This window comes from Chiloscyllium plagiosum, chromosome 10, assembly GCF_004010195.1.
Source record: "Chiloscyllium plagiosum isolate BGI_BamShark_2017 chromosome 10, ASM401019v2, whole genome shotgun sequence".
NCBI classification, from domain to species: domain Eukaryota; kingdom Metazoa; phylum Chordata; class Chondrichthyes; order Orectolobiformes; family Hemiscylliidae; genus Chiloscyllium; species Chiloscyllium plagiosum.
Window position 1 is genome coordinate 12,057,434 of NC_057719.1, and position 18,228 is coordinate 12,075,661.

Here is an 18,228-nt window from a genome sequence, read left to right on the forward strand (position 1 = left end):
TTCAAAAACGGGAATAAGGATAATCCTGGGAATTACAGACCAGTCAGTCTCATTTCTGTTGTGGATAAAGTACTAGAGAGAATTCTGAGAAAGAGGATTTATGATTAATTGGAAAACCATAGTTTGGTTACAGGTAGTCAACATGGCTTTGTGAGGGGCAAGTCATGCCTCACAAACCTTGCTGAAACCTTTGAAGATGTGACAAGAAACATTGATGAAAGTAGAACAGTAGATGTGGTGTACATGGATTTTAGCAAGGTGTTTGATAAGATTCCCCATGGTAGGCTCATTCACAAAGTAAGGAGATATGGGATGCAGGGAAATCTCACTGTCTGGATACAGAAATGGCTGGCCCATAGAAAACAGAAGGTGGTGGTAGATGGAAAGCATTCAGCCTGGAGTTTGGTGACCAGTGGTGTTCTACAGGGATTGATTCTGGGACCTCTGCCCTTTGTGATTTTCATAAATGACTTGGATGAGGAAGTGGAAAGGTGGGTTAGTAAGTTTGCCAATGACACGAAGGTTGGTAGAGTGGTAGATAGTGTGGAGGGCTGTTGTAGGCTGCAACTGGTCATTAACAGGATGTAGAACTGGGCAGATGGAGCTCAACCTGGAAAGGTCACTCACTTTGGAAGGTCAAATTTGAATGGCAGAATACAGGGTTAAAGGCAGGATTCTTGGCAGTGTGGAGAAACAGAGGGATTTTGGGGTCCATGTCCACAGATCTCTCAAAGTTGCTACCCTAGTTGATAGGGTTGTCAAGAAGGCGTATGGTGTCTTGATTTCTATTGGCAGGGGATTGAATTTAAGAGCTGCGATGTTATGCTGCAGCTCTATGGAGCCCTGGTTAGACCACACTTGGAATATTGTGTTCAGTTCTGGTCACCTCATTATAGGATGGATGTGGAAGCTCTAGAGAGGGTGCAGAGGAGATTTACCAGGATGCTGCCTCGACTGGAGGACATGTCTTCTGAACAAAGGTTGAGGGAGCTAGGGTTTTTCTCATTGGAGCAAAGCAGAATGAGAGGTGACTTAATAGAGGTGTACAAGATGATGAGAGGCATAGATAGAGTGGATAGCAGAGACTTTTTGCCAATTAGCGGAAATTGCTATCACAAAGAGACATAATTTTAAGGTAATTGGAGGAAGGTTTAGGGGAGATGTCAGAGGTAGGTTCTTTACTCAGAGAGTGGCGGGTACTGGTAGTAGAGTCAGAGACATTTAAGCAATTCTTGGATAGGCACATGGAAGATAGTACAATGAAGGGTATGTAGGTTAATCTGATCTTAAAGTAAGGAGAAAAGATCGGCACAACATTAAGGTCGAAGGGCTTGTACTGTGCTGCATTGTTCTATGATCTACGTTCAGTGTAATGAGAGGGAGCTAGTCATTTCATCTGCATGCCATATTTGGACATACAACTTAAGGCAACATTTAAAAATTCTGCAACTCTAAGCTCTTTTTATTAACAGGTTAAATAAATGCAAAATAAACATCGATTACCCCCATTCTGCTCCATATTGTCTCTGACTTGGTCAAGGAGGTCCTGGGCATCTTTGATACCTGTGTCATCACCTTCTTCCTCAGCTTCTTCAGCTTCTTCAGTTTCAGGCTGTGTACTTTTTAATTCCTAAAACCATTAACTTAATTTTAAACAAAGCTTTGAACTTTTTTTAAAAATAAAAGCACTCTCAGCTCATTTCCAAAAGGCAAAAACTAGTGGGCGACACGGTGGCACAGTGATTAGCACTGCTGCCTCACAGCGCCAGAGACCCGGGTTCTATTCCTGACTCAGGCGACTGACTGTGTGGAGTTTGCACATTCTCCCCGTGTCTGCGTGGGGGTGCTCCAGTTTCCTCCCACAGTCCAAAGATGTGCAGGTCAGGTGAATTGGCCATGCTAAATTGCCCATAGTGTTAGGTAAAGTGGTAAATGTAGGGGAATGGGTGGGATGTGCTTCGGCGGGTCGGTGTGGACTTGTTGGGCCAAAGGGCCTGTTTCCACACTGTAAGTAATCTAATCTAATCAAAAACAAGGTGGACATCAGCCACTGTTAGTCTGTGTTCACGGTCTCAGTCGAGCTGGAAGGAAGTATGTCTCAATTGGTTTTAGTGCCTCTCGAATAAGTAATATGAGATCAACCCCAATTTGCAGATTGATTGCTATTCAGTAAACTCCCCTTCAGGTAAGAACATAGTTTGCGTGGATGTCAGCAGGTAGCAGGACAGTGATCAATGGTTAAACAGCTAACTGCTGACTGTAACTAGGTTTCCACATAAGGAATCCCCTGGCACCATGGAGTAGTGTAAGTTACCCTATCTTGGGGAAAAAAAAACTTGCAATGAAAAAAATGCAAGAGTAATTGTATACTTATAACATTGCCATAAGACCATAAAAAATAGGAATAGGAGAAGGTTGTTTGGCCTCTCGAGCCTGCTCCGTTATTTGATAAAATCATGGCTAATCTGACATTTCTCACATCCTCTTTCCCCCACTTTCCCATACCCATTGATTCTCCTACTAATCATAAGCCTAGAAGACAGAAGAAAAAATCTCTTGGCAATGATTTAATTCTCCAGTGGCAAGTAACTGAAGAAATATAATAGCAATTCTCCTTTGAGTTCTCTGCCCAAAGACAAATTTGCTGCAATGTCCACTATGAATTGGTCTCAAATCTACTCCAGCGAGAACAGGGATTGAATTTTATTTTGTTGGCTCCAATCTGATCTACATCAGATGGAGCTATGGACACTGATGGTGGAAGTACTCATTTCTTTCCATTACATGACTGACCAGGAATCTCTTGCATACTTATAACCTGTCTTGGAAGGATTCATAAGTTGACATGCAACCTTTCAGCTACATTATGAATGCATCAAGTCTTGGGGTAGCATTTCAACACAGAATTTCTAATTGAGAGGCAGGAATTCTACACAGTGCACCACAACACCTCCTCTTCATAATAGTGACCCTCACATGCAAAGATCAACTATTAGGAAGGATGAAGAAATTTAAGCTTTGTACTTGAAAAAGTTGGCAATTAAAGTTTTTTTTTTGTTCATTTATGGGGCATGGACATTGCTGGCTGGCCAGCATTTATTCCAGTCCCTTGTTGCCCTTGAAAAGGTGGTGATGAGCTACCATCTTCTCAAGAATATTGAGATTGTTTTACATACAATCTAAAATGAAAGTACGGGGGGGATGTGTTTGGTTGGGTAAAGTGATCTTTTCTCATTCTTGACATTTTCTACGTCTTGTTAAAGTGAACATACCAGATTTGCAATAGCTTCTTCAATGACATCTTTTATTTTGATATGGTGTAGCTTGTAGTGCTTAGCCAGCTTCTCTGCTATTGAGGTTTTTCCTACTGCGGGAGGTCCCAGAATTGCGATTTTTAGTGGCTGTGAAAAATAAATTGCAAAAACCCATTGACTACTTTGGCTTAAAATCAAAAAATCTTACAAGAGTTCCAGAAAGTAACAAAGAATCTGTAAACAATAAGGTAGAAAATAAACACAGAGAGGTATGCAGTTCAATATTCCTTTTTTGCTAATTAAGCACAATGTGGAGGTGCGGGTATTGGACTGGGGTGGATAAGATCAGAAGTCAGTAACTTGACCTGACAAAGGGGAAGCACTATAAAAGTGCATGATTTCAAATAAATCTATTGCACTATAACCTGGTGTCATGTGACTTCTCAGCTAATTTAGCTAAGACTGTATTCTGGGAAGGTGATTGAAGGGCTGAGAATTTTAACTGCTGGGGTTCATTAACATGTTGCCAGTCTGCATCTCACCTATGCAGAAAGACAAGAAGTAAATATTGGCTACTAGCACAGAGGGAATGGGGAAAATACAAAAGGGTTTCAGGAAGGGAAGATGGGAGAGAAAGATGGAGAGTGGTGAGGGCAGAGGTTGAGCAGGGGAAATCTTGTCTTTCCTCGTGGAGCCCAGAAGACCACACCTGCTTGGTATTTGTGAGTATTTAGTAATGAAGCAGAGGTGTGAAGACAATCTACTTCAAACATTCAGGGGATGAAAATAGCATAGTGATAATGTTACTGTAGTAATCCAGTGAAACAGGTTCAAAATCCAATGACAGTCATTGGTGGAATATACACTCAATTAATAAAAACCTGGAATATAAAGCTCAACTTATTAATAGTCACCCATGAACCTAGTGGCAAAAAAATTGTTTTGGATCGCTAATGACCACAGGGAAGGAAGTCTGATAGTCCTCTCCCAGACTGGCCGACTCATGACTCCAAGCCCACAACAATGACTGAGTGCTTAATTGTACTCAGCAATGGCCCAGCAACCCAGTCAGAGTCGCAGAGTCATAGAGATGAACCGTACGGAAACAGACCTTTCAGTACAACTTGTCCAGGCCAACCAGCCATCCGAAACTAATCTAGTCCCATTTGCCAGAACTTGGCCCGTATCCCTCTATTCACATACCCATCCAGATGCCTTTTAAATGTTGCAATTGTACCAGCCTCCACCACTTCATCTGACAGTTCATTCTATACACACACCACCCTCTGCATGAAAAGGTTGCCCCTAAGGTCCCTTTTAAATCATTTCCCTCTCACCCCAAACCTATGCCCTCTAGTTCTGGACTGCCCCACCGCAGGGAAAAGACCTTGCCTATTTATCCTATCCATGCTCCATATGATCTTATAAATCTCAATAAGATCACCCCTCAGCCTCCAATGTTCCAGGGAAAGCAGCCACAGCCCATTCAGCCTCTATATAACTCAACCCCCCCCCCGACCTGGCAATATCCTTGTAAACCTTTTATGAACCCTTTCAAGTTTCATAATACCCTTTTGACAGGAAGGAGACCAGAATTCCACACACTATTCCGAAAGTGGCCTAACTGATGCCCTGTACAGCCGCAATATGACCGCCCAACTCCTTTGGTCAATACTCTGACCAATAAAGGAAAACATACCAAATGCCACCTTCACTATCCTATCCACCTGTGACTCCATTTACAAGGAACTATGAACCTGCACTCTAAGTGTTGCACCAGCAACACTTCCTAGGACCATTAAGTGTATAAGTTCTGCCCTGATTTGCCTTTTCAAAATGCAACACCTCATATTTAACCAAATTAAACTCGATCTGCTATTCCTTGGCCCATTGGCCCATCTGATCAAGACCTCATTGTACTCTGAGATAACCTTCACTTTCCACTATACTTCCAATTTTGGTATCTTCTGTAAACTTACCCCCAAATCATTTACATAAATGATGAAAAGCAGTGGACCCAGCACCAATTCTTGTGGCACACTATTGGTCACAGGCCTCCAGTCTGAAAGGCCACCCTCCACCCCTATCCCCTGTCTTCTACCTTCAAGCCAGCTCTGTACCAAATAGAACATAGAACATAGAACTGTACTGCACAGTACAGGCCCTTCAGCCCTCGATGTTGTGCCGGCCTTCTATCCTACTCTAAGATCAGATTAACCCACATACCCTTCATTGTACTGACTTCCATCTGCCTATCCAAGAGTTGCTTAAATTTCCCTAAAGTGTCTGACTCTACTACCACTGCTGGTCGTGCATTCCACGCACCCATCTCTCTCTGAGTAAAGAACCTAGCTCTGATATCTCCTGCAAGCCTTCTTCCAATTACCTTAAAAACCATCCTGGGAAAAATCTATGGCTATCCACTCTATCTATTTCTCTCAACATCTTGTATATTTTTATCAAGTCACCTCTCATCCTTCTTTGCTCCAATGAGAAAAACCCTAGCTCCCTCAACCGTTCTTTATAAGACATACCCCCCCAGTCTAGGCAAATCTCCTTTGCACTCTTCTAAAGCTTCCACATCCTTCCTATAATGAGGTGACCAAAAATGAACACAATATTCCAAGTGTGGTCTAACCAGGGCTCTATAGAGCTGCAGCATAACCTTGTAGCTCTTAAACTCAATTCCCCTATGAACGAAAGCCAACACACCATACACCTTCTTAACAACCCTATCAACGTGGGTAGCAACTTTGAGAGATCTATGGACCTCAAGATCCCTCTGTTCCTCCACCCTGCCAAGAATTCTGCCTCTAACCCTGTGTTCTGCATTCAAATTCGACCTTCCAAAGTAAATGACTTCACACTTTTTCAGGTTGAACTCCATTTGCCACTAAACAGCCCAGTTCTGCATTCTGTCAATGTCCCGTTGCAAGCTAAAATAGCCCTACACACTATCTACCACTCCAACAACCTTCATGTCATCAGCAAGCTTACTAACCCACCCTTCCACTTCCTCATCCAAGTCATTTACGAAAATCACAAAGAGCAGAGGTCCCAGAACCAATTCCTGCGGAACACCACTGGTCACCAAGCTCCAGGCTGAATATTTTCCATCTACCACCACCCTCTGTTTTCTATGTGTCTTCTATGAGCCAGCCACTTCAGTATCCTGACAGACAGGTTTCCCTCTATCCCAAATCTCCTTATTTTCTGAATGAGCCGATCATAGGGAACCTTATCAAACACCTTGCTAAAATCCATGTACACCACATCTACTGCTCTACCTTCATCAATGTCTTTTGTCACATTTTCAAAGGATTCAACAAGGTTTGTGAGGTATGACTTGCCCCTCACAAAGCTATGCTGACTATCTCTAATCAAGCTATGGTTTTCCAAGTAATCAAATCTAACCTCTCTGAATCCTCACACATAAGACTGACTGGTCTGTAATTCCCAGGATTATCCCTATTCCCTTTCTTGAACAAGGAAATAACATTCGCCACCCTCCAATCATCTGACATTATTCCAGTGGACAGTGATCATCGCCAAAGGTGCAGCAATCTTTTCCCTCACTTCCTGTAGTAACCTAGGAAATAACATGTCTGGCCCAGGGGATTTATCTGTCCTCATGATTTTCAAAATTTTCAGCACATCCTCCTTCTTAACATCAATCCATTCAAGCATGTCAATCTGTTTCATGCTATCCTCAAAAACGTCAAGGTCCCACTCAGTAGTGAATACTGAAGCAAAGTATTCATGAATGACCTCCTCTACTTCCTCCAACTCCAGGCATATTCCCTCCACTATCCCTGATTGGCCCTTCACTCATGCTGGCCATCCTTTTGGTCTTCACATAAGTGTAGAACATCTTCGAGTCTTCCTTAATCTTACACTAAAAGCTAAAGCTTTTTTATTGCTCCTTCTCATTTTCCTAAGTGCAAACTTCAGTTCCTTCTTGCCTATCTTGTAACCCTCCAGAGCCCTGTCTGATCCTTGCCTCCTCAACCTTAATTAAACTTCCTTCATCCTCTTGACTAGATGTTCCACATTCCTTGTCATCCACGGTTCTTTCAACCTTCCATCCCTTCCTTGCCTCAGGGGCATAAACCTGTCCAGCACTATCAGCAGATGCTTCCTAAACGACCGCCACATTTCTGTTGTGCATTTCCCTGAGAACATCTGTTTCTATTCGAGATGTGCCAGTTCCTGCATAAATAGCTTTGTAATTCTCCCTCCCCCAATTAAATATTTTCCCATACCATCTGCTCCTATCCCTCTCCATGAGTATAGTAATGGTCATGAAATTGAGATAACTATCACCAAAATGATCTCTCACTGAGAGATCTGACAGCTCGCATGTTGCCAAGCGCCAAATCCAATAAGGCCTCCCCTCTGGTCAGCCTATCTATATATTGCATCAGGAACCCTTCCTGGACACACCTAACAAAAACTGTTTCATCGAAACTATTTGAACTAAGGAGGTTCCAATCAATATTAGGGAAGTTAAAGTCACCCATGACACAGCCCTGTTACTTCTGTACCTTTCAAAAATCTGCCTCCCAATCTGCTCCTCCGTGTCTCTGTTGCTATTGGGGGGCCTGTAGAAAACTTGGGCGACAACACGCCATCCGAGTTTCTCGCTGACGACCACAAATGTCCTGTCTGTTCCTCTCACGATGGCTAGTTCTCCCTGTATTCATGTGATTTAACTGTGCTGACCAGTCTATCATGAGGAACCTTGTTGAATGCCATACTGAAGTCCATATACATCATGCACTACCATCATCAATCCTCTTCATTATTTCTTCAAAAACTCAATCAAGTTAGTGAGCCATGTTGACTGTCCCTAATCAGTCCTTGCCTTTCCAAATATATATAAACCCTTTCCCTCAAGATTCCATCCAACGACTTGCCCACTACTGATGTCAGGCTCACTGTTCTATAGTTCCTTGGCTTGTCCTTAACACCTTTCTGAAATAGTGGTACCACATGGGCCAACCTCCCGTCTTCCGCCACCTCATCTGTGACTATTGATGATACAAATAATTCAACAAGGGGCCCAGCAATCACTTCCCTAGCCTCCCACAGAGTTCTAGGTCACACCTGATCAGGTCCAAGGCTTTTATCCACCTTTATGTGTTTTAAGACATCCAGCATTCTCTCCTCTGTAATATGGACATTTTTGAATATGTCACCATCTATTTCCCCACATTCTATATCTTCCATGTCCTTCTCCACAATCAACACTGATGCAAAATACTCATTTTGTATATGCCCCATCTCCTCCACATCGGCTGCCTTGCTGATCGTTGAGGGGCTTTATTATCTCCCTATTTACTCTTTTGTCCTTAATGTATTTATAAAATCCCTTTGGCTTCTCCTTTACCATATTTACCAAAGCTATGTTATGTCCCGTTTTTGCCCTCCTGATTTCCTTCTTCTGTGCACTCCTACTGCCTTTATACTCTTCTAAGGATTCACTTGATCTCTGCTGTCTATATTTGACATATGCTTCTTTCTTTTTCTTAACCAAACCCTGAATTTCACTAGTCATCCAGCATTCTCTACAGCCTCGCCTTTCACCCTAATAGGAATATACTCTGTCTGGACTCACGTTATCTCATTTTTGAAGGCTTCCCATTGTCCAGCCGTCCCTTTACCTGAAAACATCTGCCCCCAACCAACTTTTGAAAGTTCTTGCCAAATATCGTTAAAGTTGGATTTCCTCCAATTTAGAACTTCAACTTTTAGATCTGGTCTATCCTTTTCCATCACTGTTTTAAAACTAATAGAATTATGGTCACTGGCCCCAAAGCACTCTCCCACTGACACCTCAGCCACCTGCCCTGCCTTATTTCTCAAGAGGAGGTCAAGTTTTGCACCTTTTCTGATAGATTCATCCACATTTTCTTGTACACACCTAACAAATTCCTCTCCATCTAAACTCTTAACACTATGACAGTCCCAGTCTATGCTTGGAAAGTTAAAATCCCTTACCATAACCACCCTAAAGATATCTGAGAACTCCTTACAAATTTGTTTCTCAATTTCCCACTGACTATTGGGAGGTCTATAGTACAATCCCAATAAGGTAATCATCCCTTTCTCATTTGTCAGTTCCACACAAATAACTTCTCGAGATGTATTCCCAGTAATATCCTCCCTAAGTACATACGTAATATTATCCCTCATCATAAACGCCACTGCCCCTTCTCTCCTGTCCCCCTTCCTATCCTTGCTGTGGCATCTATACTCTGGAATATTAAGCAACCAGACCTGTCCATCACTGAGCAACATCTCTGTAATTGCTTAGAAATCCCAGTCCCATGTTCCTAATCATGCCCTGAGGAGATCTGCCTTCCCTGTTAGGCCTCTTGCGTTGAAATAAATGCAGTTTAATTTATCAGTCCTACATCATTCTCTGCTTTGTTCCAGCCTGCCTGATTGTTTGACTTGCTCTTTTTCACAACCGTACCAATTTCAGACTGATCTCTTTCCTCACTATCCCTCGGGTCCTCCCCCTCCTCCCCAACCTCCATTCCTGCCTCCCCAAACTTACTAGTTTAAATCCGTCCAAACAGCTCTAGCAAATCTCCCTGCCAGTATATTCGTCCCCGAGCAATTCATGTGCAATCTGTCCTTCTTATACAGGCCACTTCTACCCCAAAAAAGATGCCAATGATCCAAAAATGTGAACTTTTGTCCCCTCCACCAGTTCCTCAGCCATGCATTCATGTGCTCAATCCTCGTATTCCAGTTCAAGAGCAACAAAGGCTGGCTTTGCCAGCTCTTCACATTCCATTAGAGAATAAAGGAAAACAATTAATTCCCACAAAATTCAAACAAGGCTAAGGAGAAATAGAATGACAGAATTACTACACTGTGGAAGCGGGCCACTTGGCCCATCAAGTCCACAACGAACCTCCGAAGAGAATCCCACCCAGGCCCAGCCCCCCCTCCATGCTATCCTTATAATCCTGTATTCCTCATGGATAATCAACCTAGCTTGCATATCTCTGAACACTATGGACAATTTTGCATGGCTAATCCACGAAACCTGCACAACTTTGGACTGTTGGAGTTACTTTGAAGCCAGATTGGTAGCACTTGGGATCTGTGTGTGGTTATTGGGTGCAGTTTTGAACACCTTTGATCCAGGTCTCACTTATGAAGAAAGATCATTTGGATGAGGGAAGCAAACAGTACTCCAGCATGATTCAAGGCTCTTTTTAACAGGTTGGGAGAAAATATGATGGAGAAGAGACAACAATAGAGATGAACTTTATATTCCTCTAGCTTTCTTCAAGCTGGGCAAAGTATCGATAAATTCTCACTGTCAAATGCAGGAATGGAATGAATGGTCCAAAGGACAGTAAGGCTGAGTGTGAGGACATCAAAATATTTTTAGACTGCAAAAAATTAAAACTTTAAATGATGGAAATGATCAACAGGCTAGTCAACACTTACGAAGAAAGAAATTAGAGTTCACATTTCAAGTTAGTGACCTTTTATCAGTTTTTGCCACTGTTCAATCTTTCTATAAGATTGAAGGAATATGAAGATGAATTGGGCATGCAAAATACAACCTGCAAAAAAAATCACCATAAGAAATTATCTTGAGATAATATACAGATTTACCAGAAGTATTCGAGATTGCTTGAATTCTTTGAAAAGGTTCTGAATGTTTTCCACAATACCATTTTCAGCCACCCAGTGGATGTTGAAGTTTTCTTTGATGAAAAAAGCCTCCATTGTCAGATTCACCATCAAGTGATCAAGATCTGATTGCTGTTGGAGCAGAAAGGAGACTTAAATTTAAAATTTTGAAAGATTGAGCTTATTTTTTAAAACAAAACAAAATAAGGTTTGTCTTGTAGGTAAAATCAAAATTACAGTAGCTGTGCAATGTGGAAGATTCTGTTGAACCAAATCCGCTCGACGTTACAGAGCGAAACAATAAACATTAGAAACGTGAAGTAAATTTTGAAAATGCTGGTAATATTCAGCAAGTCAGGCAGCATCTGTGGAGAGATGCAGAGTTCATGTTTCAGACTTCTGGTGCTCAGTCATCAGCCTGAAAATTTATCTATGTTTCATAGTCTAATGGTGCAGCATTGTCTTATCATATTCCATTTAACATACTTATCTGCAATTGCTTTTCAAATGATGACGAAGCTCCTCAATTTCATAGTTTGCAATTGTTATTATTTGGAATGCATGTACAAAATAAACCAGTGTCACTTCCCCTTACAGCAAACAGCTCCCAGAGTACATGTTGTAATGGTTCCTCCTTTATGTCTTTTCTTCTCGTAATCTACCCTGTTTTACATTTTCCCTCTAAGAATGCCTGACAACTTCTTATTGCTCCAACATATCTCTGATTCTTATTTCCCATATTCTCCAGTCATGTTTCTTCTATCTACTTAGCTAATCTATCTCTTTCTTCTCATTTACTCATGACTTGCTATTCTGTCCTTTCCCAGTAATGGTTTCTAATCAGATTAGTGTGGCATACAGAGTAAAAGATTCAATAAAATTCCCATATTTATAAAAGAAACAGAGGCCATACAAATAAGATTTTCAAACATGAAAGCTATAGAAGAAGGTAAGCACAGCAGCATCTAATGTCTTCTATAAAAACAATCTGCTCTTTTTGTTCTAAGGAAATGAACAACAATAGAAAGGTTGTGATGACTATGGAAAGCCCCTTATTTATTACTTAGCTAAATTAAATGGAAATTCAAAAGTTAAGCAGAAGGATGGTTAAAAATTGCAATAAATGATATACTAACCGTCAAGTCATAGTTGAGCAGGGCATCTGCTTCAGGAATGTGTTGAACCTTGCCAGGCCCAAGTTTGCTGATCGCCTGTCAAGATAATTACTATATTTACTTGCAGTCTCTAAAGATAGTAGAATTGGAATCTAGATTGAACTGTTCTTTCCAGAACTCTTAATTACCAAGTCATCCAACAGATAATTAAATGATATAGAACAGAAGGGCAATGGTTGAATTTCTTACTTGATACAGTTTATCTTATGATAAGAAGAAATAACTATATAATGAATTATCATGTCTAAATGTCTCAAAGCACTTCATGTGATGAATCATGCATGCATTCATTCAGTGTTATACAAGCAAAAGAGACATACATACCATACTAATAACATCGAACAAGTAGAACTGACATAGATGGCTAGCTATTCTGTGCTATTCCTGATGAAGTACTGATGCCCAAAACGTCGATTCTCCTGCTCCTCGAATGCTGCCTGGCCTGTTATGCTTTTCAAGCACCACACTCTTTACTCTGATCTCCAACATCTGCAGTCCTCACTTTCTCCTTTCTGTGCTATTGGTTGGGTGCATTATTGACCAGGAAACCGTGAGAACTCTTTTTCTTTGAAAATTTCTGTAGTAACTTTAACACTCTTGCGAAACACTTCAACACAATGATGCCCAGCAAATCAGCTGAAGGACAAGCAAATTGGAAGTGGGCGAACGTGTAATTTTCCACTACTGGCTTCCATGCTGGTTTGGTATTCAATCCCACCTAAGCTATTTTATGTGAATTTCCTTTGGTCGGACTAACTGCCATAAAGTGGCGAGCAGTCAACTGAACCCAATTATTATCAATTATGTAAAAGTTTAAGAGCACCATTCCTGTGCTGACAGGAATTTCTAGTCAGCGCTGAGGGTAGCCAACTTGACTATGACTCCGTTTGGCTCAATGGATCAACCAAAAGACAGTTCCGAGATCCATAAGTGAATGGAACTGCAACCAGAGTTTCATAAAAATGGAGGAGGGGAATATCGGTAACGTATTCTTCACAAGTCAAAATTAAGTTAAGACAAGTTAAATAATATTTTATTCAAAGTATAAATGCACAATTAGAATTTATACACTTTATCACATTAGAACAGTTTAAAACTTAGCTTCTTAGATTATAACAGTGTCTATAATTAAAAAGTATGTTATTGGCTGTGAAGCACTTTGAGATAGCAGGTGGAAGTGAAAGACACATAAATGCCTTTATTTCAGGAACAATCTCTAAGTCTTTACCTTGATTATTTCTTTCATCTTGTGCTTTGAGTCATCCATTGCAAGAATGTAGTTTGTTTTTGGTCTTCGTTCTAATATGTTTTGTATAACTCTGTAAGATAAGGCCAAAAACAGGTCACTCATAAACTCATTGGTCCAAAAATCACCCACACTGAAATAACCACACGTACTCCATTTCCAAACAACTTGGAAATTTGAGATAGTTTAACAGGCAAAAATAATCAATCCAAATTCATCCGATATTTCAGCAAGTTTAAATGAGGGAGTGTTTCTCTTATCCCTATGGGAGGATCCACTAAGGTAGGATTGCAAGAGTAGGAAATAGTACAGCTGTATGCCTATCCTCTGATCTGCACAATTTCTGAGATCAGCTCCTGACTGGGAGTGAGGAGTCACTCCTTGTAACATTTCTGCTTATTATAAAAATCTGTTTATTCTCACCTCTTTGTTTGCTATTGAAATTAAAGGAAAATAGTTGTGATTGCTGAGTAATAAAAAGAAAAAAAAGTAACAATGTTTGAGGGACATATATTGGTTATTGCTTTGGGAATTCTCATTTCAAAATAGTGCCATGGGGTCTTTTATAGCCATCTGTCAGATGATCCAAGAGCTTAATGACTCACCTAATAAAGTACTTACGTCTTTTAAATGTTGTAATTATACCTGCATCCACCACTTTCCCTGACAGTTCATTTCATACACTAACCACTCTCTATGTGAAAAAGGTTGCCCCTCATGTCCTTTTTAAATCTGTCTCCTCTCAACGTAAAAGTAAACCCCCTACTACAATTAAGTAGTCCTTCATTTTTTTCACTAGTCTATTAACCTTCATTTTTATGCTGATGTCCTGGAGTGCCCTCTAATTCAGAGCTGAGTGTGCTGCCAATTGATCTACAGATTGCAGTGGTTGTGATGAAGTCAATGCTTGCTTTCAACAAGTACATTTACTTTTATACATTTTGTTCTTTGGTTCTAAAAACAACTGTACATGTATCAGTACAGACATAAATATTGGTGCAACTGAAACAATAGAAGACAAGGAGAACCAAAAGATAGAACTTTGCTCAGGAAAAGTATTCGAATTCCACAATATACTTTTTATCTCAACACCCTAGGGTGGGGTAGTTCAAAACCATGGGGTGTATTTTAAAATGAGAGGAGAAAGATTTAAAAAGGACATGAGGGGCATTTTTATTTACACAGAGACTGGTTAGTATATGGAATGAACTGTCAGAGAAACTGATGGATGCAGGTACGGTTACAATGTTTAAAGACATAAGGACATGAATATGAAAGATTTAGAAGGATATGGCCCATATACAGGCAGGTGAGACTAATTTAGTTGGGAACATGGTCAGCATGGACTGGTTGGACTGAGGAGATTGTTTCCATGCTGTATGGCTCTATGACTCTTCGAGTCCATGACAATTAAGCCCTTGGAGCAGAAAGTAAGTGTGAGAGGCTTTCCTTAATGGTCAGCAACTTTATCAAATATCTGAGTCATTCAAATGAGGAAGATCCCAGATTCAAGCTCTTTTCAAGAGTTCAGTTGGTTCACCTCAGTTTTAGAGAATGGCAGAGAGCCACAATTGACACTATACTCAATTCAGCAAGGGCAAAATTCATCAAAGTATCATTCCTGATTACTGTCCAGTGAGCTCTGCTGTAAGGATAGGAAAGAAATTCACTTTAAATCAGTGTGCTAAGTGGGCATTAGTGCATCATCCATTTGACATACTCCAAGATTCAATACATTTAAAATAAACAAAACTTTTTTTGAGAAGAGTTTTAGCTCAGTTTGAGGTTCTGAATGTAGGTTTGCTTGCTGAGCTGGAAGGTGTGTTTTCAGCCGTTTCGTCACTATACTAGGTAACATCTTCAGTGAGCCTCCAGATTAAGCATTGGTGGTGTAGCCCGCTTTCTATTGATATGTTTGGGTTTCCTTGGATTGGTGATATCATTTCCTATGGTGACACCATTTCCTATGGTGATGTTCTTTCCTGGTCTTTTTCTCAGGAGGTGGTAAATGGGATCAAAGACAGAAATCTAGAGAAATAAATAAGACCGACTTCCAAAAAATGAAACCAGATGGATCCAACACACCACGCTTCTATGAGTTACCCAAAATTCACAAACCAGGAGCCTCCCTCAGACCCATAGTCTTGCTACCTGGAACACCAACTTACAGACTGACCAAGGAGCTACACCAAAGAGTAAAACACTTAGTAGAAGACTCATTCCACTCCATTCACTCCATCCAAGAATTCCTCAAGACCTTCAAAGACGCCAAGATAGAAGAGGATGAAATAATGGTCTCCTTTGACGTAACAGCCCTGTTCACATCCATCAACATCAACCTGGCCAAGGAAACACTGATCACATTATTAGGGGAACCAAAGACACATACACCAAACACCACATACACCAAACACCAAACACCACCAACTGCATCAGCAAGGACAGTATCGTCAAGCTAGTAGACCTATGTCTTACCACACACTTCACCTTCAACAACAAAACTTACAGACAAACCAATGGAACCATGAGATCTCCAATATCAGGGCTCTTAGCAGAGGCAGTAATGCAGAGACTCGAACAAACGGCTGTACAAACCATCCAACCCAAACTTTGGGTCCGCTACATGGATGATACCTTTGTCATCATTAAACGGAACAAATTAGATGAAACCTTCAAGACCATCAATAATACCCTTACTGGTATAAAATTCACTAAGGGGAGCAAAACATCAACAAAATGTCATTTCGCAGTAGTGTGAACAGCCAATAGGGAACTTCAACAAGCGTCTACAAGAAAACAACACATACAAACCAAATATTGAACCACAGAAGCAATCATCCCAACATCCACAAACAAAGTTACATTAGAACATTATTTCAATGAGTCACTACACACTGCAGCACAGAGGAACTACGCAGAGCAGAGGAAAACCACCTATACAGTGTATTCAAAAAGAACGGGTACCCAATGAACACAGTCCGCTGATTTCTCAGCAACAAACCCAAAAAAGCAGACAAAGCACGTCCAGAAGCCCTAGCCACTCTCCCCTACATCAAAGACATCTCAGAAATGACTGCCAGACTACTCAGACTCCTTGGCATCATGGTAGCCTATAGACCCACCAATACACTAAAACAGCAGCTAATGAACTTGAAAGACCCTATACAGACAACGAGCAAAATTAATGTTATTTACAAAATACCTTGCAAGAACTGTAACAAACACTACATTGGACAAACAGGCAGAAAACTAGCCACCAGGATACATGAACATCAACTAGCCACAAAAAGACATGACCCACTCTCACTAGTATCCTTACACATGGATGAGGAAGGACACCACTTTGAGTGAGACAACATATCCTTCCGAGGACAAGCCAAACAGAAACACGCATGAGAATTCCTAGTAGCATTCCAACCTGAATTCTATCAACAAACACATTGACTTGGATCCCATTTGCCACTCCCTGAGAAAAAGAACAGGAAATGACATTACCATAGGAAATGTATACCATAGCAAAGATGAATGGAAAATCGGAGGACTGGGAAGCTTTTAAAGAACAACAGAGGATAACTAAAAAGGAAATATGCAAAGAAAAAATAAGGTACGAAGGTAAAGTGGCCAAAAATATAAAGAAGGATAGTAAAGGCTTTTTTAGGTATGTGAGAAGAAAAAAAATGGTTAAGACTAAAATTGGGCCCTTGAAGACAGGAACGGGTGCATTTATTACAGGGAACAAAGAAATGGCAGAAGAGTTGAATTGGTACTTTAGATCTGTCTTCACTGGGGAAGACACGATCAATTTCTCAGATGTAATAGTGGCTGAAGGACTTGAACTGAAGGGAATTTATATTAGGCAGGAAATGGTGTTGGAGAGACTGTTAGGTCTGAAGGCTGATAAGTCCGCAGGACCTGATGGTTTGCATCCCAGGGTACTGAAGGAGGTGGCTCTAGAAATCGTGGATGCATTGGTGATCATTTTCCAATGTTCTATAGATTCAGGATCAGTTCCTGCAGATTTGAGGGCGGCTATTGATGTCCCACTTTTTAAGAAAGGAGGGAGAGAGAAAACAGAGAATTATAGACCAGTTAGTCTGACCTCAGTGGTGGGAAAAATGCTGGAGTCAATTACAAAGGACAAAATTATGACACATCTGGATAGCAGTAACAGGATAGGTCAGAGTCAGCATGGATTTATGAAGGGGAAATCATGCTTGACTAATCTTCTGGAATTTTTTGAGGATGTAACTCTGAAGATGGACAAGGAAGATCCAGTGGATGTAGTATACCTGGATTTTCAGAAAGCCTTTGATAAAGTCCCACATAGGAGGTTACTGAGCAAAATTAGGGCACATGGAATAAGGGGCAAAATACTGACATGGATTGAAAATTAGTTGGCTGACAGGAAACAAAGAGTAGTAATAAACGGCTTCCTTTCGGAATGGCAGGCGGTGACCAGTGGTGTGCCGCAGGGATCAGTGCTGGGACTGCAGCTTTTTTCAATGTACATTAATGATATGGATGAAGGTATTAAAAGTAATATTAGCAAATTTGCTGATGACACAAAGCTGGGTGGCAGGGTGAAATCTGAAGAGGATGTTAGGAGAATACAGGGTGACCTGGACAGGCTAGGTGAGTGGACGGATGCAATGCAGATGCAGTTTTATGTGGATAAATGTGTGGTTATCCACTTTGGTGGCAAGAACAGGAAAGCAGATTACTACCTAAATGGAGTCAAGTTAGGTAAAGGGGCAGTACAACGAGATCTAGGTGTTCTTGTACATCAGTCAATGAAAGCAAGCATGCAGGTACAGTAGGCAGTGAAGAAAGCTAATAGCACGCTGGCCTTCATTACAAGAGGAATTGAGTATAGAAGCAAAGAGGTCCTTCTGCA

At 40.9% G+C, this 18,228-nt stretch overlaps 1 protein-coding gene across 2 annotated transcripts in view; it reads right to left on the reverse strand.

Annotated features, from left to right (window-relative positions):
* Positions 1 to 18,228, reverse strand: part of ak7b (adenylate kinase 7b) — an 81,127-nt gene that overhangs the window by 19,464 nt on the left and 43,435 nt on the right. For both annotated transcript variants that reach the window (XM_043697056.1, XM_043697055.1), the window contains 5 exons: positions 13,317 to 13,407; positions 12,050 to 12,124; positions 10,896 to 11,045; positions 3,273 to 3,401; positions 1,504 to 1,630 (listed from right to left, as the gene is read on the reverse strand). In XM_043697056.1, coding sequence (XP_043552991.1) covers positions 1,504 to 1,630; positions 3,273 to 3,401; positions 10,896 to 11,045; positions 12,050 to 12,124; positions 13,317 to 13,407 — 572 coding nt within the window. The remainder of the gene's footprint in view (positions 1 to 1,503; positions 1,631 to 3,272; positions 3,402 to 10,895; positions 11,046 to 12,049; positions 12,125 to 13,316; positions 13,408 to 18,228) is intronic.